The 25,829-nt window shown below is 38.3% G+C and overlaps 1 protein-coding gene and 1 non-coding gene across 13 annotated transcripts in view; both read right to left on the bottom strand.

Annotated features, from left to right (window-relative positions):
* Nucleotides 1-20,031, bottom strand: part of MED21 (mediator complex subunit 21) — a 120,666-nt gene extending 100,635 nt beyond the window's left edge. For 11 of the 12 annotated variants that reach the window (XR_006219829.1, XR_006219830.1, XR_006219825.1 and 8 more), the window contains exons 1-4: nucleotides 19,957-20,031; nucleotides 10,665-10,779; nucleotides 10,015-10,115; nucleotides 8,899-9,080 (exon numbers count right to left, since the gene is read on the bottom strand). Coding sequence is in view for 1 of the 12 variants with exons in the window: in XM_007075633.3 (XP_007075695.1) it covers nucleotides 8,904-9,080; nucleotides 10,015-10,115; nucleotides 10,665-10,779; nucleotides 19,957-19,998 (435 nt within the window). In the remaining 11 variants the exon portion in view is untranslated. Of the gene's footprint in view, nucleotides 1-8,604; nucleotides 9,081-10,014; nucleotides 10,116-10,664; nucleotides 10,780-19,956 lie in introns of those variants that run through there. The other variant, XM_007075633.3, reaches the window with a different exon arrangement.
* LOC122240627 lies at nucleotides 5,601-5,712 on the bottom strand. The gene has a single exon (XR_006220406.1). It is a non-coding gene; the product is annotated as a U6 spliceosomal RNA (small nuclear RNA).
* Nucleotides 20,032-25,829: the final 5,798 nt, after the last annotated feature.

The following is a 25,829-nucleotide window of genomic DNA, read 5'->3' as shown; positions in this document are numbered from 1 at the left end:
CTCCACCTTGGCCAAGATAATACATTTTTAAAAATTCAATATTATGAATAAAAGCATATATTGTGAATATTTGAAAAAATATTATGTCACTATAAATATTGTAAATAAAATACAGTGTTGCCTGGAACAATGGCAGAAATTAAAGCTACCCTTAAAGACATAAAAGATACAGGGACTGTGATTCCCATTATATCCCTATATAATTCACTAGTCTGGCTCCTACAAACACCATAAATGTCCTAGAGGATGATGCTGACTACTGAACATGTATAAACTCATTTACTCTTGATGACAATCCCATGAGGTAATTGGTAATATTACCCCTGTTTTACAGTTGTGCTGAGACACAGGTAATGTGCCTAAGATCACACAACTGATGAGTGGCCATGTTTAAGTAGTTTTTACATTGTTTTTCCATACAGCGTTGCCCTTTAGGTATCATGTACAAGATTTCTGATGTGTGGCCTGTCTAACACACACACACACACACACACACACACACACACACACACACACACACAAACATGCACATAAAAGATAATTTACCATCCAGAATAAGTGCTCAAATACCTTCCTTTGTGGTTAAAGCTAGTACTTAATCCATGATGAGCCATGAAGTTGTGTCCCTGCCCTTTTGTTTTCAGGTGAAAATAAACAACATTTGTTCATCACATTCAAATTATTAACACCAGGAGGACACTAGCTTGGAGTGGATTCCAGGGGAATCCTAATTTGTGGTTACTGCTACCCAACTAGTTAATCCCCATATATCCCTCTGGGTCACAAAACATCCCATCCAACTACTTCATGAATAGAACCAAAAGTCAGGGTCAAACTGCCCTCTTGTGGTGAAAGATTGCTATCTGTTTGGTCTCAGAAGATCCAACCTGCAGCATCAGTGCCTTAATGGAGTTTTCCTACCACCTGAAGCCTTTCTTGAGCAACCAGAAGGGAAAAGAAAAGAAAATCCCAAATAGGCAGAGACAGGATGAGAAACAGGGACATGGTAACAGGAAGCTCGTCTCTCTAAAGTCTACCTACTGTTGAACTTTTGAGGAATATGGGGGACAGAACGTTAGTCCTTCCACGTGGAGGAAGATTGAACAGCCTCTTCCAACAATAGCTAAGAGCAAACCGGTTTTGCCTAAGTTCAAACACAGATGAAACAATATACTATTTTGCTTAAAACTGGGCTGATTTATACCCTATTATTGAAAACATGACCTTTAAATATAGTTTGCATTATTGTTTTATTAAATACATATCTCCCAGTTCAAGAATACTATTACATTACCTTAAGAGTTCCTCTGTGCCCTTCCAAATGGCATTCCTTTCCCACCAGAGAGTAATCACTGTCCTAAATTTTACCTTTGGAATCTCCTTTTCTTTAGGTTATATAAACATACATTTATAGGCTTGCCCTGAACATGTAGCTCTGGTCAAGAATACATGGAAACCCTTGGACCACATATCCAAATGTATAACGTTTATAAATCAAGCTAGCAAAGCATTAAATTAAAAAATAAGTATGTTTTGTCTTTCTGCCTTGAAAAGTGAACCTTCCTAAAGACCTAGAAAGCCAGATGCAAATTTCTCTGATTACTAATGAGGTGGAGCATTTTTTGCTTCTTTATTGGCCATTTCTCTACTATGAAATGACTGTTTTGTAGTTTTTCTAATGCATCATTTATCTTTTTCCAATTGATTCTTATTAATTCATAGGAGGGCTTTACAAAGTCTAGATACTAACCCTTTGTGCAGTTACAGATTATGCAAATAACTGCTTCCAAGTTGGGCTTGCATTTTCTCTTTATGGAGTGTTCTGATGAACAGAAGTTCTAAATTTTAATGCAGTTGAGTTTAACCTTTCCTAAATGAGTTAATATTTGTAAGTTTGAAACAGTGTCTGACACATATTGCTTACTGTAATTTTTGTGTTATTTTCCTTTATGATGTGAACTTTTCATATCTATTTTTAAAAATTCCTATCTTGACATCATAAAAATATTTTCCTTATAATGTCTTCAAAAAAATTTGTCCTTCACATATGTTTTCAATCTACCTGACATGGTTTTTTTTAAATAACGGTTTTATTAACATATAATTCACATACTATAAAATTAATCTTTTTACAGTATATAATTCAGTGTCTTTAGTATATTCACAGAGCTGTCATGACTATGTAACTCTAGACCATTTTCATCACCCCAAAAAGAAACCCCATAGGCAATGACTTTAATATACAGCATACATATAACCAATGTTCTACACCAGTTTATTCTTTCCTCCAGTGATTTGTAACATTACCTTTGTCACAAATCAGATTTTCCTATGTGTGTGGATTTCTGTTAGATATCTCTGTTCTCTTCCATTGGTCTGTTTGTCCATCCCTGTACTAATATATGCTGTCTTAATTATTATTAAAGCAAGCTCTGTCCTTATGTTGTCTTTTCTCATAAGTATCTTGATTTCTGTTGACATTTTGTACTTCCACATAAATTTTAGAAATAACTTGTCAATTTCTGCAGAAATCTCAATTGAAAACCTAGTTAAAATTGTATTAAATCTATAAACCTGTTGAGGAAAATTGACATATTTACAATATTGACTCTTCTGTTCCATAAAAATGGTATTACTTTATTTCTTTAGGTTTTTAAAAAATACTTTAAAATTGTTTTCAATTTTTTCCTTAATTTTTGTTCTATTTCTCCCTAAATCTCTTACATTTTAGTTGTATCTTATTCCTTGAAACATCATTTTTTATACTATGGAAAAAATGTTATGTTTATTTATTTCTGAGAGAGTGGGCGCACGTGCATGCATGCAAGCAAGTGGGGAGGGGCAGAGAGAGAGGGAGAGAGAGAGAGAGAGAGAGAGAGAGAGAGAGAGAGAATCCCAAGCAGGCCCCATGCTGTCAATGCAGAGCATGACTCGGGTCTCAAACTCATGAATTGTGAGATCATGACCTGAGCCGAAATCAAGATGTGGATGCTTAACCAACTGAGCCACCCAGGCACCCCGGAAGATGGTATCAGAAGGTATTTTTTTCTACCATTTGTTGCTGTTGTATTGCACATTGTTTTCATGTCTAACAACCCTTCCAAAATACATCTATGGAATCTTCTTGGGTTTTCTACAGGTATTAATTTATCTTTAAATAAGAGTTTTGTTTCCTTTTTTCCCCATCTTATAATTTTTATTTCCTTTTCATGCTTAGATGCATTGATTAGGTAGGTAGATAGCCAAAAATCAAAAATAGAACTACCCTATAACCCAGCAGTTGCATTACTAGGTATTTATCCAAGGGATACAGGTATGCTGTTTTGAAAGGGCACATGCACCCCAATGTTTATAACAGTGCCATCGACAATAGCCAAAGTATGGAAAGAGCCCAAATGTCCACTGACAGATGAATGGGTAAAGAAGATGTGGTATATACACATACAATGGAGTATTACTCAGCAATCAAAAAGAATGAAATCTTGCCATTTGCAACTACATAGATGGAACTAGAGGGTATTATGCTAAACAAAATTAGTCAGAGCAAGACAAGTATCATATGACTTCACTCATATGAGGAATTTAAGATACAAAACAGATGAACATAAGGGAAGGGAACCAAAAATAATATAAAAACAGGGAGGTGGACAAAACATAAGAGACTCTTAAATACAGAGAACAAACAGAGGGTTGCTGGAGGGATTGTGGGAGGATGGATGGGCTAAATGGGTAAGGAGCATTAAGGAAGACACTTGGGATGAGCACTGGGTGAGAGGATGAATCACTGGAATCCACTCCTGAAATCATTGTTGCACTATACGCTAACTTGGATGCAAATTTTTAAAATAAAATAAATAAATAAATATTCTTTTGTTTCTCCTTTGCAAAAAGTTTTTTCATAAATAGATGTTGGATTTTGTCAAATGCTTTTCCTGTGTCAAGTTACACGATCATACAATTCTGATTTTAATCTACTGTGACAAATTACAATTTTTGATCAAATCAAAGATTTCACCAATTATAAAGCATACCATTATGTGTTCCAATAAGGAAGGAAAAAACAACTATCCATTGAATATTCCAATTTAAGATACAATTAAGAAAAAACAATGGTGGGCATTTTAGAATTCATAAAAATACAAAGTAATTTATAAAGGTAAAACTGCCATGTATCCCTGGGGTTAAACATAGATGTGTGATACGTTCAATTTTTTAATATCTAATGGCTTTTAATTTGCTAATATTTTTGCATATTCATGATTGAGATTGGTTTTAATTTTTACTTCTGTACTTTCCATGAGATTTTGGTAATGAGCTTTCTTTTATGTGAAACTGGAATTTTTCTTGCTGAATGTTTAACAAAACTCACTAATAAAACTCTCTGGGCTTGGTGCTTTATTCGTGGGGAAGAGTTTTGACTATTAACTGAATTTTTTAAAGGTTATATGACCATGATTTATATATCTCGCTGAGCCTATTTACTACACTATTTTTTTCAAGTCCTTTTATCAAAACTTTTCAAATTCATTAGCACATAACATTATTCAAATTTTCTCAATATTTTAAAATCAAGGCATAGGATTTTAACAGTTCTTATTGTTTACATCATCTTTTTTTCTAATCAAACTTGCCTAAGTTGTCAATTTTATTACTCTTTTTAAAAAAATGTTTATTATTTTGAGAGAGATAGGGCTAGCAGGGGAGGGAAAGAGAGGAAGAGAGAGAATCCCAAGCAGGCACCATGCTGTCAGCCTAGAGCCTGATGTGGGGCCTGATCTCACGAACTGTGAGATAATGACATGAGCTCAAGAGTCGGTTGCTTAACTAACCGAGCCACCCAGGTGCCCTGATTTTATCACTCTTTGAAGCCCAACTTTAGGCTTTCCTTATTTTCTCATGGTATGGTTCTTAATTTCTTATGTTGCCTTTTTTATGTCCTTCTTTCAGGTGGAAGCTTAGCTCATGAATTTTCAGCCTCTTCTTTCCTAATATAAGCAAGGAAGGTAATACTTGCATTTTCTCCTAAATGCTTAGAAGATGCCACAAGTTTTTCTTTTTTCTTTCTCTTCCTTTTCTTTTTAACAGCACTAAGTACTTTTTTTTTATGTATATAAAACTTGATAACGAAAAATGACTTTCATTCTCATGGCACTTTTATACAAGAACTTAATAAAAGAAAAAAATTGAGAAGCTCTTGCTATGAAAAAAGAACGATGCTGCTGCTCTGAAGGGATGAAATGTACTCTAGCGGCCTGGTTCCAACTGCTAACCTCGTTCCTTATTGACATTTTCTAGAATGAGAAGCATGGTGCTGTGCATACACTCATTCAAAGATGTTAGAGTCCTTAACAAAGCTTCTTCGGTATCCATCACTATTAATCCCATTTAGATGTTTTCCTCCTTGTGTAACTGTGCCTATCAATAGCTTCCTAGAGTTTCTTTGTATTCTCTAGCGTCACTCTGTAGATAACCAGTCCAAGTTGCCCAAAGCGAAAGGGTTATCAGTGCAAAAGCCATTATGGGTTGGTCAGGTTTACAAAGAGCTCTGGATTCACAGCTCCTATTAAGGTTGCTGTGCAGACCCCTGAGCCTTGGGTTTCGAAAGTCTTTCTCTTTGGGTGGTTCCTTTTTACGCGTCATCTTTGCACAGGGGCCATGCTGATCTTCTCTGTATCATTCCAATGTTAGTATATGTGCTGCCGAAGTGAGCACTGGGTGGTTCCTTTTTAAAGCAGGGAGGCTCAGGTGCTAAAGAACATCTTGACTAATGATGATTCGTTACCTGCCATGAAGTCACCTCCCCTGTGTACCTGCTCTGCTCCCCACAAGTTTCTATATGTAATATTTTCATTAAGTTCCGAATTATGTCCTAACCTCTGTTATAATTTCCTCTTTCATCTGAGTTATTTACACCTCACAGGGTTGGGTTTTTAATATTTATTATTTTCTTTATATTTTTTTATCCTAACTATACACATAGATGTTCTGATAGCTTTCTTATTACTTCACAGTGAATGAGTGCCTCAGTCCCCTTTGCCCCAGCCTTAGTCTCCAGGGCTCTGTTATGAGAGTAGATGAGGTTTTGTCCTACACAGGTGAGTGGTGTTAAGTAAAAACAAATCCAGACTTAGGTACAGAAAGACTTTATTGGAAAAGATTGTGGAAATAAGGAGAATGCTCTGACCATAAGATCTGCAATTGTCTCAAAGATCAGGTGGAACAGAGCTTTTTATAGAAAGGAGTATATAAACAATGAATGAAAAATCCGAGTGTGAAGGAGATAAGCAGGTGACATAATGGGACAGTTGATCAGGGAAAGTCTTTTAGTGATCAGTTAATTTGTGCGAGGTGTCACTCAGGAGAGACTATTCCACATCCAGTGCAGGCTCAAGCTGAAGGTGGATTAAAATTCAGGGACTTATGCGGGGAGAAGCCTAAAGTTTGATCAAGTCATTAGAGGGTATTTTGTCCAGATTGGTCTTTGGGAACAAAGAGATCAACTAACCATTTATGAGACAAAGAACGGGAATTTGGAGATCTGGGTCTAGCTTTGTCACAGGTGAACAAAGTCATATGGGAAAAGATGGTTCTTTGCAATAAGCCATTGCCTGGAATAAAACAGGAAGGAGGAACCAAATTGCTAACTGTTTTCTAGGAGCACAGCGTTCATTAAATTGTCGGTAGCCAGGTTACCCACAGGCAAAAGACAGGGAGATGGGTTGGGCACTGTTTTACATGTCACACAACTACCTCTCTACCTTTAGCATGTCCTGAATGGGAGTATCTTTTCTGGCATTGGTGTGGGGAATGACAAGTGTACAGGGTGTCTACTCCAATAATACATTCATAGAAGCCATGACCACAGTGTTACCAGGACAGCCTCAAAGTTATATTTAGTCCTAAAGTTATATTTAACTTCCTCACTGGTTACTTTGCCTAGACCCAAGGTTGAACTTGTGTGTCCCTTCTCCCCAGTAGACCAGGTATGACAGTAACTTGGGCACCCATATCCAACAAAGCCATGAAAGTTTGTGTCCCTCCTTTCCTTTAGATCTCCAGAAAATTCCAACAGCGATATTGGGTCTATGGTCCTTTTGGAAGAGAGAGACCATGGCCCCATCTTTAAGAATTTTTCTCCTTAAAACAACTTAGATCTGGGTAGAAGGGAAAGGTAGGCAGGAACCAGGAGATGAAAGACACAGACACCCATTGTTTTTTGTCCTCCCAAAGCCATGTGCTGGACAGCAAAATCATCACTGCGCATACCCCCATTTCAACTTTGAGGACTTCTTATCCAACAGCCATGTCCACAAAATGATGGCCAAGAGAAGCTGCTAAATACAGTCTTTATGAATTATTCCATACATTCTTTATGAATAGTTCAATATGTGCATTGTCATTTTTCTATAACACCTTAAATGGTAAAAACAGGCAATTTCAAAAAAAAATTTCTCTCAGGTAAGCATAAATAATAGTCTACCAGCTTATGGCTAGAACTTTTCATTCTTCTCTCTCTGGGTTAATTGTATTGAATAGGGTTCAGTACTTTGAATATTACTTTGTGAGTTCCTTATCTTCTATCTCATGCTAGTGTCTAAAAGTAAAATGATTTTAAGTGATGCCAGAGAGAATAAACCTAACATTTTAAATATTTATTAGTATGGAGAACATTTAACTTTAAAAATTAATGACTGTATAAATTTTACTTTAGAGTTAAAATGTGCCTCTAAGCAGTATTTTTCAAGAACTGTGGAAGAGCTTGATTATGATGGGAATGACAAGCAGAATCTGAGACTACTGTTCTTGCACTTTCTTAAACTCAGGATAGTAACAGATTGTAGGAAATGGAGCTCAGGATATTCTGAAAAATGTAGCCTCAGGAGACAGAACCAGTTACAATGTGGAATACATTTCAACTCCAGCTTTCTAGTAGAAATAATCAGTAGGTTCGAGGAGAACCAAAAGTTGGATGCATAATCATACTTGGTAATACTGACACAAATGTTAGCAATAACAAAGTAAGGTGGAATGCATAAAATGATAAAGTAACTAATGTAGTAGAATTATGTTCTTGTCAGATTAGAACACAGGAATAAAGGTTGACAGGTTAACAAGTCAGAACCAGGACCTTCAGATACATAAAAAGGAAGAGAAGGAACTGATGACTCAGGGAACATACTCCACCACACAAATTAGGAAGGAAAAAGCAGGTCAAAAGCTATGAAAAAGGATAGTTCAGGATGAAGAAAAATGTTGTCATAATAGCATGGGAATTCTACAGAGAAGACAATTTCTTAGTAGAAACACATGTGGAGATGAACTAGAATGGGTATGAGGTTCCGGAAAATGAGGAATGTTTCCATAAAAGTGATCTAATCTCTCATCCGGCCACATGCTTCTTAAAAGAAACATGGCTTCAGAAACTTTCCTGGCCCAAGCTCCAAATGTATTTAATGTCATCTCTGAAGAGGCAGAAGGGCATCGGTTTAAATTGAAATGTCCCATATCTCTGCACTTACCACCTCTCCTCTGGCTTAAGGGATATTTTGATTTGTAAAAAGACTGTAGAAATTTGATAAGAATAAAGATAGAAATGTCACAATAGAATTTTAAAGTACATCTGTTTAATTATAACCATTAATGCAATATCTGCCTCAATAATTTAATTCTGATAATAAAAAAAATGATAGTATAATGATGGTTTAAAGCTGTTTCAATTCCAATTTTTAGAGGCTTATTTATCAAGAGTGAAAATAGAGACTATTAAAAAATAGCTAAAAAGTTAACGTGTCCTAGTGCTTAATGTTTCTGTAACTGTTGGTAAGGCTTACATCTAAATTTGATGCAGAATTCTTAATGGCACTGAAATAGTTCTTTTCTCAGACACAGGGTACATACTGGTACTATGAATCTGGAAGAGACTGGCTATGGGTACCACTCCTTGTCTTCAGCTGTGACTGCGCAATATCAGCAAGTGCACTTTGTATCTTTTCCAGAAGCATGTCCCCTCGATAAACAACATCCTCCAGACATGTAGCAGCTTCGTGGTTTTCTTCTTCCAGCTTATACAAGCTAGCAGCCTTTGTAAGACACAAATTTAAAATCTTTTGAGAGAAAAACTTGTCGTGAAAGCTAAGAAGGTAAAACAACAACAACAACAACAACAACAACAACAACAACAAAACTGTAGAAGTATTTACATTTAAATCTGGATGACTCTGCAAACATTATGATAGATTTTTTTGGTGGCAGAAATTCTAAAATCAGATAACTTTTAAGAGTTTTCCCTGTATGAATTATTTAAAAGAATGAAAATTTCAAATCTCCAGATGTCTACATGTGACTCTCTTCCATACTGCTTTGGGACACTACTATGCTACTCCACACCCAGAATGCCACCCTCCTCTTATTCTCTGCTAGGAAAAGAGCCAAATAGAGGAAAACAGAAAGTTTCCTTATAACTCAAAATTAGACAACTATATGTATTCAGCAAGGTCTTTAACAGACTGCAATACTTCACAATCAACAAAACTTCCATTTTAAAATTTAACCTCGGGGCACCAGGTGGCTCAGCTGGTTGAGCATCCAAACTTCGGCTCAGGTCATGATCTCATGGTTTGTGGGTTCGAGCCCTGCATCAGCTCTCTGCTGTGTCAGCACACAGCACAGCTTGCTTCAGACCCTCTGTCTCCCTCCCTCTCTCTGCCCCTCCCCTGCTCATGCTCTCTCTCTCTCTCCCTCTCTTGAAAATAAACATTAAAAAAATAAAATTAAAAATTAAAAAAATATTAATCTTAAGGACACTTTGAATATTATAACAAAAAATGTTAAATCTCCTTTGGGGCACTTGGTTGGATCAGTCAGAGCAGCATGTGACTCTTGATCTCGAGGTCATGAGTTCAAGCCCCACACTGGGTACAGAGATTACTTTAAAAAATAAATCTTAAAAAAAATCTATCACCTTTAATTGAAATTCTCTACTAGCAAATTTCTGAAAGGAAAAGAGATTTTTACCTGTAATGCAGCTGTAGATTCTTCACTGGGTAATGAATCTATCAAAACATCAATGTCTTTTGCTGTTCGTGCAATCAGTGCCGCAAAAAGCTGGGCATATTCTAAAGAAAGATATTACTAATTTAGAGTATTAGGGAATCTCAGGTTTTCAGAAACAGAAACTAAATTCAAGGCTAATAAAACCAGGAAATTTCATAAACTTTTTCTGTACTGGGCTTCAAATGATTAAATTTTAACACACCAATCCCGTTACATATTTGAGAATTAGCTTTACTATTAACTCAAATTGGCAATTAAACATAATCATTTCATTTTTTAGGACAATATGCCAGTCACTTGAATGAAGGAATCTGTAAATGGGATGCCTTCTTTATGAAGGTCCCTCAAGTGAAATTCAGGTAAAATCACACACATTCATTTCTAAAGGAGTAACCATCCGTTATTTGACATGAACAGAAATATGAGATGTAATATAAATTGACTGTAACAAATTCATTTATTTTATAACAAAATTTGCAGTAATATTCTCAAACAACCAGATTTTAAGAAAGCCATAATGAAGCTATATTTCTCAATAAGTTTAATTTTAAAGGATCACAATATATGAGGGTCAAACTAAGAGAAGCCAAGAAAATCTATAATCTATTTACCTTCTGTAGGATTAGCTGGCTGATCTTTGTTAATTGCTGTCTGAATATTACTAAAAGAGGCAGGAGGGCCACACTGCTGCAACACTCCAATGGCATTACAAAACTGATCTGCAAGCTTGAAGCCAAAGAAAATGTATCAGCGTTAGAAAGGATTTATCAGTTTTAAAGACTGTGACTGGTAATAGCAACAAAAATAAGTTTCTGTAATAACGATCTCTAAACAAGGGAATAAAACAGGAACAATTTTGGATAAAATTAGCCAGTTATTTACAATGATTAAATGTTTTAATCACACAAAGAAACTAGGTTTGGTGTCAATGTAGTTGAAACAGATAAAAAGAAACACAAAATAATCTTTCTTTTCTTTCCAAGGTAGTAGAATGATAAGAGAAATATACGCCAATATTTGTTACAAGCATAAATAAGGACTTTTTTGGGCAGTGGTGGGAAACGGCAAATTTGACTGGCAAATATCTAAATATGGCCGTAGGACAAATTTTAAAATGTGTGACTCATATAAAGTATATGATCCCTTTTTTGAGACTAAAGTAGGTACAAGTATAAAGAAATAGCAGGAAAAATACTTTACCTTAAGAAGTCTTAAGATCATTGATGGATGAATGGATAAAGAAATTGTGGTACACACACCAACAGGAACACTATTTGTTCATTAAAAAAAAGGGAAATCTTGCCATTTGCAACATGAATTGACCTTGAGGGCACTACACTAAGTGAAATAATTCAGAGAAAAAGAAATATTACATGATCTTAGTTATATATGGAATCTAAACAAAGCAAAAACTGAGCTCATAAACAGAGGACAGACTGGTGGTTATCAGAGGAGAGGTGGGGGTGAAGGTGAGCAAAATAAGGGAAGGGGGTCAAAAGGTATGAACTTCCAGTTATAAAATAAGTAAGTTAAGATGTATAGTATGGTGACTACAGTTAATACTGTACTGTATATTTGAAAGTTGCTAATCTTAGAAGTTCTCATCACAAGAAAAAAATTTAACTTTGTAACTACATATGGTGACATGTTAACTAAACTAATTGTGATCATTTCACAATACACACAAATACCATTATGTTGTACACCTGAAGCTAATGTTATATGTCAATTATACCTCAATTAAAAAAAAAAAAAAAAGACTATCCCTTAAGTATTCAGAAATGTTTTTCTCCATGACTCAAGTTGTAAACTCAGTGTTCTAAAAGTATTCCTTAAGTTTTCAGGACCGAGAATACCAATTCCTCACTATCTCCAAACTTAAGACTCCTATCTTCCCCCACCAACTTCCCTCAATAGTCCTGACCTTTTGAACCTCAATTCCTTTTTTTGTTAATGTTTGAGAAAGCGCGTAAGCGGGGGAGGGGCAGACAGAGAGGGGAACAGAGGATCCAAAGCCACCTCTGTGCTGACAAGCAGGGAGCTGATGCGGGGCTCTAACTCCCCAACCGTGAGGTTATCACCTGAGCTCAACAGACTAAGCCACACAGGTGCCACCTGAACCTCAATTCCTTACTTCCAATCAGCGAATGGCCATTTCCACTAAGTTTCTCTACCATTATTTAAATGACCGAACTTGGGGTGCCTGGGTGGCTCAGTCAGTTGAGTGTCTGACTTCAGCTCAGGTCATGATCTCTGGGTACATGAGTTCGAACCCCGCATCGGGCTCACTGCTGTCAGTACAGAGCCTGCTTCGAATCTTTGGTTCCCCTTTCTCTCTGCCCCTCCCCAGCTTGTGCGCTCTCAAAAATAAATAAACATCAAAAAAAAAAAAAAAAAAAGAAGAAGAAGAAGAAAAAGAAGGAAGAAAGAAAGCATTAAAAAAAAAAAAAAAAAAAAAGGCCAGAGCCCCAAATCAACTGTTTCCTTTGTTTAATATCTAATTTGCATTAAGAATCTCCTAGTTAGGCAGGTCCTCACCACTCCAGGAACTATCCAAAATGACCAAACGGAAGAATTCCCCTCAGAAGAATCTCCAGGAAATAACAACAGCTAATGAACTGATCAAAAAGGATTTAAATAATATAACAGAAAGTGAATTTAGAATAATAGTCATAAAATTAATCGCTGGGCTTGAAAACAGTATACAGGACAGCAGAGAATCTCTTGCCACAGAGATCAAGGGACTAAGGAACAGTCATGAGGAGCTGAAAAGCGCTTTAAACGAAATGCAAAACAAAATGGAAACGACAACAGCTCGGATTGAAGAGGCAGAGGAGAGAATAGGTGAACTAGAAGATAAAGTTATGGAGAAAGAGGAAGCTGAAAGAAAGAGAGATAAAAAAATCCAGGAGTATGAGGGGAATATTAGAGAACTAAGTGATACACTAAAAAGAAATAATATACGCATAATTGGTATCCCAGAGGAGGAAGAGAGAGGGAAAGGTGCTGAAGGGGTACTTGAAGAAATTATAGCTGAGAACTTCCCTGAACTGGGGAAGGAAAAAGGCATTGAAATCCAAGAGGCACAGAGAACTCCCTTCAGATGTAACTTGAATCGATCTTCTGCACGACATATCATAGTCAAACTGGCAAAATACAAGGATAAACAGAAAATTCTGAAAGCAGCAAGGGATAAACGTGCCCTCACATATAAAGGGAGACCTATAAGACTCGTGACTGATCTCTCCTTTGAAACTTGGCAGGCCAGAAAGGCTTGGCACGATATCTACAGTGTGCTAAACAGAAAAAATATGCAGCCGAGAATCCTTTATCCAGCAAGTCTGTCATTTAGAATAGAAGGAGAGATAAAGGTCCTCCCAAACAAACAAAAACTGAAGGAATTTGTCACCACGAAACCAGCCCTACAAGAGATCCTAAGGGGGATCCTGTGAGACAAAGTACCAGAGACATCACTACAAGCATAAAACATACAGACATCACAATGACTCTAAACCCGTATCTTTCTATAATAACACTGAATGTAAATGGATTAAATGCGCCAACTAAAAGACATAGGGTATCAGAATGGATAAAAAAACAAGACCCATCTATTTGCTGTCTACAAGAGACTCATTTTAGATCTGAGGACACCTTTAGATTGAGAGTGAGGGGATGGAGAACTATTTATCATGCTACTGGAAGCCAAAAGAAAGCTGGAGTAGCCATACTTATATCAGACAAACTAGACTTTAAATTAAAGGCTGTAACAAGAGATGAAGAAGGGCATTATATAATAATCACAGGGTCTATCCATCAGGAAGAGCTAACTATTATAAATGTCTATGCGCCAAATACCAGAGCCCCCAGATATATAAAACAATTACTCATAAACATAAGCAACCTTATTGATAAGAATGTGGTCATTGCAGGGGACTTTAACACCCCACTTACAGAAATGGATAGATCATCTAGACACACAGTCAATAAAGAAACAAGGGCCCTGAATGATACATTGGATCAGATGGACTTGACAGATATATTTAGAACTCTGCATCCCAAAGCAACAGAATATACTTTCTTCTCGAGTGCACATGGAACATTCTCCAAGATAGATCATATACTGGGTCACAAAACAGCCCTTCATAAGTTTACAAGAATTGAAATTATACCATGCATACTTTCAGACCACAATGCTATGAAGCTTGAAATCAACCACAGGAAAAAGTCTGGAAAACCTCCAAAAACATGGAGGTTAAAGAACACCCTACTAACGAATGAGTGGGTCAACCAGGCAATTAGAGAAGAAATTAAAAAATATATGGAAACAAACGAAAATGAAAATACAACAATCCAAACGCTTTGGGACGCAGCGAAGGCAGTCCTGAGAGGAAAATACATTGTAATCCAGGCCTATCTCAAGAAACAAGAAAAATCCCAAATACAAAATCTAACAGCACACCTAAAGGAAACAGAAGCAGAACAGCAAAGGCAGCCTAAACCCAGCAGAAGAAGAGAAATAATAAAGATCAGAGCAGAAATAAACAATATAGAATCTAAAAAAACGGTAGAGCAGATCAACGAAACCAAGAGTTGGTTCTTTGAAAAAATAAACAAAATTGACAAACCTCTAGCCAGGCTTCTCAAAAAGAAAAGGGAGATGACCCAAATAGATAAAATCATGAATGAAAATGGAATTATTACAACCAATCCCTCAGAGATACAAACAATTATCAGGGAATACTATGAAAAATTATATGCCAACAAATTGGACAACCTGGAAGAAATGGACAAATTCCTAAACACCCACACTCTTCCAAAACTCAATCAGGAGGAAATAGAAAGCTTGAACAGACCCATAACCAGCGAAGACATTGAATCGGTTATCAAAAATCTCCCAACAAATAAGAGTCCAGGACCAGATGGCTTCCCAGGGGAGTTCTACCAGACGTTTAAAGCAGAGATAATACCTATCCTTCTCAAGCTATTCCAAGAAATAGAAAGGGAAGGAAAACTTCCAGACTCATTCTATGAAGCCAGTATTACTTTGATTCCTAAACCAGACAGAGACCCAGTAAAAAAAGAGAACTACAGGCCAATATCTCTGATGAATATGGATGCAAAAATTCTCAATAAGATACTAGCAAATCGAATTCAACAGCATATAAAAAGAATTATTCACCATGATCAAGTGGGATTCATTCCTGGGATGCAGGGCTGGTTCAACATTCGCAAATCGATCAACGTAATACATCACATTAACAAAAAAAAAAGAGAAGAACCATATGATCCTGTCAATCGATGCAGAAAAGGCCTTTGACAAAATCCAGCACCCTTTCTTAATAAAAACCCTTGAGAAAGTCGGGATAGAAGGAACATACTTAAAGATCATAAAGGCCATTTATGAAAAGCCCACAGCTAACATCATCCTCAACAGGGAAAAACTGAGAGCTTTTTCCCTGAGATCAGGAACACGACAGGGATGCCCACTCTCACTGCTGTTGTTTAATATAGTGCTGGAAGTTCTAGCATCAGCAATCAGACAACAAAAGGAAATCAAAGGCATCAAAATTGGCAAAGATGAAGTCAAGCTTTCGCTTTTTGCAGATGACATGATATTATACATGGAAAATCCGATAGACTCCACCAAAAGTCTGCTAGAACTGATACATGAATTCAGCAAAGTTGCAGGATACAAAATCAATGTGCAGAAATCAGTTGCATTCTTATACACTAACAATGAAGCAACAGAAAGACAAATGAAGAAACTGATCCCATTCACAATTGCACCAAGAAGCATAAAATACCTAGGAATAAATCTAACCAAAGATGTAAAAGATCTGTATGCTGAAAACTATAGAAAGCTTATGCAGGTAATTGAAGAAGATACAAAGAAATGGAAAGACATTCCCTGCTCATGGATTGGAAGAATAAATATTGTCAAAATGTCAATACTACCCAAAGCTATCTACACATTCAATGCAATCCCAATCAAAATTGCACCAGCATTCTTCTCGAAACTAGAACAAGCAAGCCTAAAATTCATATGGAACCACAAAAGGCCCCGAATAGCCAAAGTAATTTTGAAGAAGAAGACCAAAGCAGGAGGCATCACAATCCCAGACTTTAGCCTCTACTACAAAGCTGTAGTCATCAAGACAGCATGGTATTGGCATAAAAACAGACACATAGACCAATGGAATAGAATAGAAACCCCAGAACTAGACCCACAAACGTATGGCCAACTCATCTTTGACAAAGCAGGAAAGAACATCCAATGGAAAAAAGACAGTCTCTTTAACAAATGGTGCTGGGAAAACTGGACAGCAACATGCAGAAGGTTGAAACTAGACCACTTTCTCACACCATTCACAAAAATAAACTCAAAATGGATAAAGGACCTGAATGTGAGACAGGAAACCATCAAAACCTTAGAGGAGAAAGCAGGAAAAGACCTCTCTGACCTCAGCCGTAGCAATCTCTTACTCAACACATCCCCAAAGGCAAGGGAATTAAAAGCAAAAGTGAATTACTGGGACCTTATGAAGATAAAAAGCTTCTGCACAGCAAAGGAAACAACCAACAAAACTAAAAGGCAACCAACGGAATGGGAAAAGATATTTGCAAATGACACATCGGACAAAGGGCTAGTATCCAAAATCTATAAAGAGCTCATCAAACTCCACACCCGAAAAACAAATAACCCAGTGAAGAAATGGGCAGAAAACATGAATAGACACTTCTCTAAAGAAGACATCCGGATGGCCAACAGGCACATGAAAAGATGTTCAACGTCGCTCCTTATCAGGGAAATACAAATCAAAACCACACTCAGATACCACCTCACGCCAGTCAGAGTGGCCAAAATGAAGAAATCAGGAGACTATAGATGCTGGAGAGGATGTGGAGAAACAGGAACCCTCTTGCACTGTTGGTGGGAATGCAAATTGGTGCAGCCGCTCTGGAAAGCAGTGTGGAGGTTCCTCAAAAAATTAAAAATAGATCTACCCTATGACCCAGCAATAGCACTGCTGGGAATTTATCCAAGGGATACAGGAGTGCTGATGTATAGGGGCACTTGTACCCCAATGTTTATAGCAGCACTCTCAACAATAGCCAAATTATGGAAAGAGCCTAAATGTCCATCAACTGATGAATGGATAAAGAAATTGTGGTTTATATACACAATGGAATACTACGTGGCAATGAGAAAAAATGAAATATGGCCTTTTGTAGCAACATGGATGGAACTGGAGAGTGTGATGCTAAGTGAAATAAGCCATACAGAGAAAGACAGATACCATATGGTTTCACTCTTATGTGGATCCTGAGAAACGTAACAGAAACCCATGGGGGAGGGGAAGGAAAAAAAAAAAAAAAAAGAGGTTAGAGTGGGAAAGAGCCAGAGCATAGGAGACTGTTAAAAACTGAGAACAAACTGAGGGTTGATGGGGGGTGGGAGGGAGGGGAGGGTGGGTGATGGGTATTGAGGAGGGCACCTTTTGGGATGAGCACTGGGTGTTGTATGGAAACCAATTTGACAGTAAATTTCATATATTAAATAAATAAATAAATAAATAAATAAATAAATAAAATTTATAGAAGACATATTAAAAAAAAAAAAAAGAATCTCCTAGTTAGCCAGTCTAATTTCAAACTCTTAGGTTCCCTTCATCTTCAAGTCTTTCTGTTACTATTTCCCTTTTCCTTCTATCATTGCTGCTGCCTTAGTTCAGTCAATTATCTCACATCAGTACTGTTACAACAATCTCCTTGTTTTCTGCTTCACTATGTTATTTTACCCTGCTTAAAAATTTTGAGCTCATCCCATCATGGCCTTTAAGATTCATCTCCAACGATTCAGGCTGTTTCAAAGCTTTCAACAATCGAAGTCATCTCTACTTATTCATTTTCTACTACTCCTTCATATATACCTAACTAGTGATAAATTCACTCCGGACTATACTGTTTTTCTCATGTTTTGGTACTTGTAATGGAGCCATAGCAAGGGCTCAGAAACTGTACAAATGTGGATTCTAATTCTGGTTCTAGCAACCTGAATAGGGTTTATTTTCCATTTTTAAATTAGGGACATTCTCACATTACAACACTGTTTGGCAGAATAGAGAAGATGAACACACACAAAATTATTCAACACAGTGGCTATCTCTTCTGTCCTTCAAAAGCTCTCAAGATCCACTGATTCAACAAATATTTGTCGAAAATCCACTCTATGACAACCGCTGTATATAAACATTGTAGTGATACAGTAAACAAGAGACGTAGTTTCTGCCCTCACAGAGTTCTCAGAGTGTAAAACACGTTATTTTAATAATAATTATTATTCAGATCAATGCTAATCTCTTAGCTATTTAGCTCATAGCACTCTTCCAACTTTCAGCTTAAGACAGTTGATTCATTATAAATACCTAATCACATGCTACTTTTGCATTATCTAAATGTCTCTTGAGTATCTGACATCTTTCTAATTAGGCTGTAAACTCCTTAAGGAGTCTTTCTTTGTAAACATGAGAGTGCTTGCATACATAGTAGGCATTCACACTAGTTAACCTAGAGGTTTCTCTCCAAAATCCAATTATCAGCATGCCTACCCTGGAGTTAAGGCCATATTCACTTTGCCCTATCATCCTTCCAGTTATAAGACATGCATGAATATGCAACATTTCTCCTAAAATAACATTTCTACCCAGCAGCATCACTGCAATTGGATTTTCAAAAGCTTCAAAGTAATATCTCCCAGAGGGACGCTGGCCGGCAGCCCAGACAAGTCACCGTAAAGTAGAATTTATCCTGGTGAATTTATCAACATTTAGGGGCTGGCCCTCTCAGTCCTAAAAGGTCTCATTTTATGCACTAGTAGACCAGTTTCTCACAATCAGATTCACACCCCTGACGTGTGCGAAGATTGATGGAGTAAGAATAATCCCAAGTTCTTAGCTTCCAGTGTGGACAAAACTGGCAAAGGACCAGATACTTTGATTTTCCAGTCAACATATCATCTCTACACAGACAGTTTACCTGTCTGTCTATTATAAATAGAATGACAATAAGAAATATAACTACCGATGAGAAATTGTTTAACTCTTAACGGCAATGAGTATACGAATCCTGTAGTTTGCATATTCAGTACTTGCCAGTTAGGCACAATAGGAAAAATAATCAGAAGGATCAAAGTAAGGGGGATGATTTGGCCCTTAACAGGAAGTAGGCTTTTTGAGACACATTAAAGATGACTTAAATAAATCGGAACCTATCCAAGGACTAGAAGATTCACTTTCATAAAGATGTCAGTTTTCCCCAAACTAATTTACGCTAGGGAGTCGCCAAGAGATGGAATCAGACTCTTTGTCCATAGGAAGCAACTAAGATAAAACAAAACATCTCACGTCACCATCACTCCCCCCTCAATCTGAAAAGTCCTCGCGAAGGAATACTCTTGGCTGACATTTAATGAAAAAGATCCAAAAATCAAGAGCACTGGTTTTCCTCCGCGGCTCAAAACCGGTAAGAGAAAAAGAAGCTTCTGCGGCTTGTCCCCTTTCCCCCGAAAGACAAGTGATCTCGTAAGCACTGCTGACAATAAAAGAAAACTGCTCCCAGAGAACAGGACAGGGCCGTGACGCCTAAGTGTCCTGGTAGAGAGATGCTCTACTTTTCAGGCGAAAGAGGCTGCTTGTTTTCTCCCTCAGCCCTCCGCAACGCCGGCAGCCGCCCTCAAACCTCCCAGAACGCCGCGCCGCCTCACGCCGTCGCCACCGGCGCTTTTTGCGGAAGCCCTGCCTCAGTTCGCTCCCCACTTGCGGGGTTGTTTTTCAGGCCCCTTTTGCTCTCTTGCTTCACCTTAGGAAAGGAGAAGACAGAGACTAATAGACCCAAATTGCTCACCGAGTTCACCGCGTCCTGCAGCTGTGTGAGACGATCCGCCATGTTCCTCCCGTAAACTAAGGAGGCTAATGCAGCTGCTCGTCCGCGATTGGGCAGCTTCAGGACGCGTCGGGCCAATCACGGGGCAGCATTCTTGGAAGGGGTGGAGTCGAGAGGAACTCCACGCCCCACGAAGAGGGAGGGTTGGACTTTCCGGAGACTTTAGTTAGGCTAGCTCCAGCCGCGGAGCTCTGCTCCGAGCAGTTTGAGTAATTTCACCTTTGTTCCGAGTCCGTTCGTTTTTGGGTCCAACAGACTGTTCTCGAGGCTTTGGGGTTTTAGACACTTTGGGGAGATTGTTAGATTCTGCGGTTTTAAAAGTAATTTTCCTTATCCTCCCTTGTATTCATTTTAAGGCATTGCCTTGAATACTTGCGTTAAGTTGCTTTGGTTTTCCAGGTGGCCCACAATACATGTACACAGCAGGCAACTCAAAAATATTTGGGGGGTCGCGATACCGATTTTATCTTCAAAAAAATCCAAATTAAAATTCACCAGGCCATCTTTGCTGCGTTAGGGTGCCTTCTCTGTTGCTTTTGGGGGGGGGGGGCGAGCGCTACCTAAGTTGGAGACTGGGTGCGTGCTTTAATTCTCAGTGTGGGTGTGCTGGGTGAGCTGACACACATGGGCTGGAAAGTGTCCGAAACAATTAAATACTAAATCGAGCTGTATTGACTGTGTTGGAAGAGTATGGATGGAAAGGGAAGGTTTCCATGGGCAAAGGTGAGGCGGAAGAGGAGCATTTGGAGTTAAGAGGTAAGGTTTGACTGTAGGTAACTAATAAGCACCTCGTTCGTGTGACAGAGAGGAACAGAAGGTTAGTGGAGTGGAGAGTGGAGGTTCCTGGAAAACAAGCCTTACGTGTAGGTAGAGCAGGGGCAATTTTTAAACAGATACGGTATGCAATTTAGACTTAGCCTCGACATCTATTGAGGGTTTAAGTGTGAAGGAAGGTAGTAGAAACTTGGTATCTGGGAAGCCTGGCTGGCTGAGTCCAAGGTGTGTGTGACTCTTTATTTTTGTTTGTTTTTTAATGTTTATTAAGTTTTGAGAGAGTGGCACACACAGTGCAAGCCTGGGAGGGGCACAGAGAGAGGGAGACACAGATTGCGAAGAAGGCTCCAGGCTCTGAGCTGTCAGCACAGCTGACACCACCAACCCTGAGATCATGACTTGAGCCAAAGTCCAATGCTTAACCGACTGAGCCACCCGGGGGGCCCCATGTGTGACTCTTAATATCCGGGTTCTGAATTTGAACCGCATGTTGGGTGTAGAGATTACTTAAAGAAAGACAGAGAGAAACTTGGTATCTAAGAAAAGTTGTAGCCTGAGGATAGTCTGGCAACAAGTGAGCCTGGAATCAGCAAATGACTGGTATGTGGACTTGAGACAACCTCATACACCTTCCTTCTTGGGCTGATTGTTCCTGATTACCCTACTGGAGTTGGGAGAGGGTGGGGGAAATTATACTTTGAGAACTCAGCTTGTTGGATTTACCCCACCCCTAGCTGGGATGCTCTACTTCTGCTTCACCACTACTTCTCCTCAATCCCCAATCTATATACCTGCTGGGACCTAATTAGGAACCTCTCCAGGTAAGGCACTTCCCCCCATAATGGGATTACAAGAGATAACTCTAATTTGTTTTAATTGTAATGTAGGATATTCTTGTGACTGACCTTTTCTTCTCACCCTCAGTTGAGAGTGTACCTTATTGAATGCTTGCCATGTACCAAGAAGTATGTTAGGTGCTAGGTTTGAATAAGCCAGGGGCTCATTAGGAGGAGGGCTTTGAAATTCCAATAATGAAATGGGTTGGGCCTAGACTAGGTTATTAACTCTGATGAGAAAAGAAGAAAGGCTCGTTTTGAAGGAAATATTAACATGGGTTGGTGCCTGGTTAGATAATAGAGGGATGAATGAAAGAGCCCATAAAGGAGAATACTGTTTTGTGGCCTGATTGAAGAAAACCTGGGCACCCACGGCAGAGGAACCACTTCAAGACAACTCATGTTGTGACTCAGTTATTGTCCTCTCATTATCTTCCTTACAGATTTTCGGTAGCTCCATAGAGACCTCAGGTTGATGTACAGCCATCTTGGCTTGGTTTTCAGGATTCACTGTAATCTGTCTTTAGCAAACAAATCCAGCCTCCTCTCCCAATAATATTGTGTGAAATAATCAGATTATTCATCCACAGTCCCTGAACCCTTGTCTTTCCTGGGCTCTGTAAGCCTTTTCCGGCCATGGACACCTTTAAGAATCAGATGAAAGCTATGGATCCTTTCCTCAGACCAGGCTTGAAATTTTTCATACGTTTTAAAGGGGTTTATGAATCCCTTGAAGCTGTGGACTTCAGGGAAAAAAAACCCACCTTCCAAAAGCACTGCTTTGTATCTAGTTCAGGATTGCTCAACAGCAGCACTATTGACATTTTAGGCTGGATTATTTTTTCTGGAATGCTATCCTGCCCATTGTAGAATGTTTAGCATCATCACTGTCCTCTACCCATGAAGTGACAACAGCAAACTCCCCTTCCAATTGTGACAATACAAAATATCTCCAGATATTCCCAAATGTCTCCTGTGGGGCAAAACTTCCGCCAGTTGAGAGCTACTAGTCTACCTCTTTCCTTGTTGTTTACCTTTGTCAAAACAATTTCTTTGTCATCATTTAATTTATACTCTATCTTTTAAAGTTTTACCTTTTTCATGTACATTTTAAGAATTACTGGAGTTCACATGGATCTCTCCTTTTTCCATTTTCTGATTTTTACACTTTTTCGTATGCTTTTTCATTTGCTTTTCTTGCATCCCCAACTGATTATATGGTTTGAAGAGTAGAAACCCAGTATTACATATTAAGTTTATTTATTTATTTTTTTAGTAATCTCTACACCCAATATGGGGCCCAAACTCACAACCCCAGGATCAAGAGTCCATGCTCTTCCGACTTAGCCAGGCACCCCAAGCTTCATATTATTAAAAGTTTCAAACCTATACAAAAGTAGGATAGTAAGGTGGACACGAATGTACTCATCACCCAGCTTCAATTATCAACTCATAGCCAGTCTTGTGGTAAGTACTTTGATTTTTTTTTTAATCTGTAGTGACTCCCTATTTTTTCAGAAAAAAAAAATCTTTAACAACTCTTTAACTTAACAGCTTAGACTCTTAACTACCTTTATTACCTACTCAGTCACAATTTACTAAACATCTAAAACATTCCAAGCACTGGGCTGAAATACTATAAATAAGCATTTAGTATACTAGACTCCCTTCATCCCCTTGTTGACCATCCACTCACCTTGTTTTAAACATTTCTGTTTTTTTAGAAAAACTTCCTGGAAACCTACACTAAGTTAATTGCTCCCAATCTTCATCACCATTGTTCCTTATACTTTTGTTATTGCACTTGGCATATTGAGGTGTAATTATTCATTTTTTAAAAGTTTATTTATTTATTTAGAGAGAGAGCCGTGTGTGCACGTGTGTGTGTGTGTGTGCATGCATGCATGCATGCATGCCTGAGTGGGGAAGGGGCAGAAAGAGAGGAGAGAGAGAATCCTAAGCAGGCTCCATATTATCATAGCAGAGCCCAGTTTGGGGCTTGAACTCATGAACCATGAGATCATGACCTGAGCCAAAACCAAGAGTCAGACTGAGCCCACTAAGCCACTCAGGTGCCCCGAGGTGTGATTATTCATACATCACTAACTCACTACCATGAGCTCCTCGTGAACAGGAAACATTTTAATTTTCTCTGTATTTCCAATACCTAGCACCCAGCATTTAGCATGGCACATAGAAGCCAATGAATGCATATTTGCAGACTAAATGAATAAATTTTCTAGCATAATAATTTCCATGTAATAGTTACTAAGTAAACATTTATTGGATTATATTTAATAAACACTGTCAAAACAATGTAACCCACAGAAACAAAAAAGTTGTTAAAAGAGTTGAGCCAGTTTCACAGAATGCCTTTTCTGCCTCTCCCCTGGAGCCCTGTTCCCATCTCTATACAAGATCTTGGGTTTTCTAAAAAAAAATCTAGGATAGGTTGCTTTTCTTCCTTCCTTTTCTAAATTTTAAGCAGACTTTAAGGCTCTAGTTATCTGTATTTGGGGTTTGGGAATCTTCTCAGTTTTTGCATTTTCTTTCAATTCGTGGCTTGAGAAACTTACCTGCAAAGCTCCTGAGCCAATTTGATTCATAGCTTTCCAGTGGAACTCTGACAAGAGCAAGGAACCTCAGCCAATATTTTTCCCAAGCTGTCACAGTATTTCAGGGCCAAGGTAATAAAGCCCTCTTCTGATTGCTGACACATCTGTCATCAGCTGTCCTCTGCAGGCAAAGGGAACTGCTATGCAAAGGTATGAAGGGGAGACAATGAATGGGGTTAGTTCAGGAAACTGAAATTAATTCAGTGGCTAACATAGAGGAATTAAATTTAATTGCAGCATGAACCTGGAGAGGTGGACAGGAACTACATCATGAAAACCATTGTGTCCTACTCAGGAAGGTGGACTGTTATCCTGAACGCTTTTCTAAGAAAATCTTTAAAATTATACATATCTTTTAAAAATTAAAATTTTTTATTCAAAGCAATACCTGTTCAATGTTGAATTTTTTACAAAGTGCAGAAATGTGGAAAAATTATTCTTAATCCATTCACTCAGAGATAACTATTTTAAACATTTAGATATGTTGGGGTGCCTGGGTGGCTCAGTCAGTTAAGTGTCTGACTCGTGAGTTAGGCTTCAGTCACGGCCTCACATTTCATGGGTTCAAACCCCAAATCGGGCTCTGCACTGACAATATGGAGCCTGCTTGGGATTCTTTCTCTCTCCCTCTCTCTCTCTGCTTCTCCCTGTTCGTTCATGTTCTCTCTCTTTCAAAATAAATAAAACTTAAAAATAGTAAACATTTAGATATGTTTTTATAAACATTTAGATATGTGCATATAAACATGAATAAAAAGAAAACAAAGGTCATACTACATATATTTATTGCTTTGTAACTTGCATTTTCATAAATACTTCACAATCAGTTGTCTTCTAAAACATGATTTTTGAAAAACATTTTTTTTCTTTGAGAGAGAGCACATGCTTTCGCGTGGGAAAGGGGCAGAGAGAGAGAGAGAGAGAGAGAGAGAATCCCAAGCAGGCTCCATGCTCAGTAGGGAGCCTGACACAGGTCCCTCCCACAATAGTGAGATCATGACCTGGGCCAAAATCAAGAGTCAGACACTCAACTGACTGAGCCACCCCAGGGACTTTTTTTTTTTTGTTTATTTAACTTTTTTTAAATTTAACTTTAACTTTTTTTAAATTTAACTTTTTTAAAATGTTTATTTATTTTTGGGAGAGCATGAGCAGGGGAGGAGCAGAGAGAGAGGGAGACACAGGCTCCAAAGCAGGCTCCAGGCTTCTAGCCATCTGCACAGAGCCCAGAGGCAGGGCTTGAACTCACAAACCGCAAAATTATGACCTGAGCCCAAGAGGTCGGAGGCTAACTAACTGAGCCACCCAGGTGCCTCCCCCTCTCCAATTTAAATTTTTAAGTAGCCAAATCTACCAGTCTTTTCCTGTATTGTTTCCTCCTTTGCTTTTTTTTTTTGTTTAGAAAGTTCCTCCCCTGAGGAGGCACCTGGGTGGTGACCCAGTCTGTTGAGCATCTGACTCTTGATTTTGGCTCAGGTCAAGATCTCACGGTTTGTGAGTTAAGTCGGGCTTTGCACTCAGAGTGCTGAGCCTGCTTGAGATTCTCCCTCTCCCCTCTCTTTCTGCTCCTCTCCTCACTTTTGCGCACGAGTGCTTTTTCTCTCTCTCA

This window comes from Panthera tigris, chromosome B4 (genome assembly GCF_018350195.1).
Source record: "Panthera tigris isolate Pti1 chromosome B4, P.tigris_Pti1_mat1.1, whole genome shotgun sequence".
NCBI classification, from domain to species: domain Eukaryota; kingdom Metazoa; phylum Chordata; class Mammalia; order Carnivora; family Felidae; genus Panthera; species Panthera tigris.
This window is presented reverse-complemented; position numbering and strand designations above follow the sequence as displayed.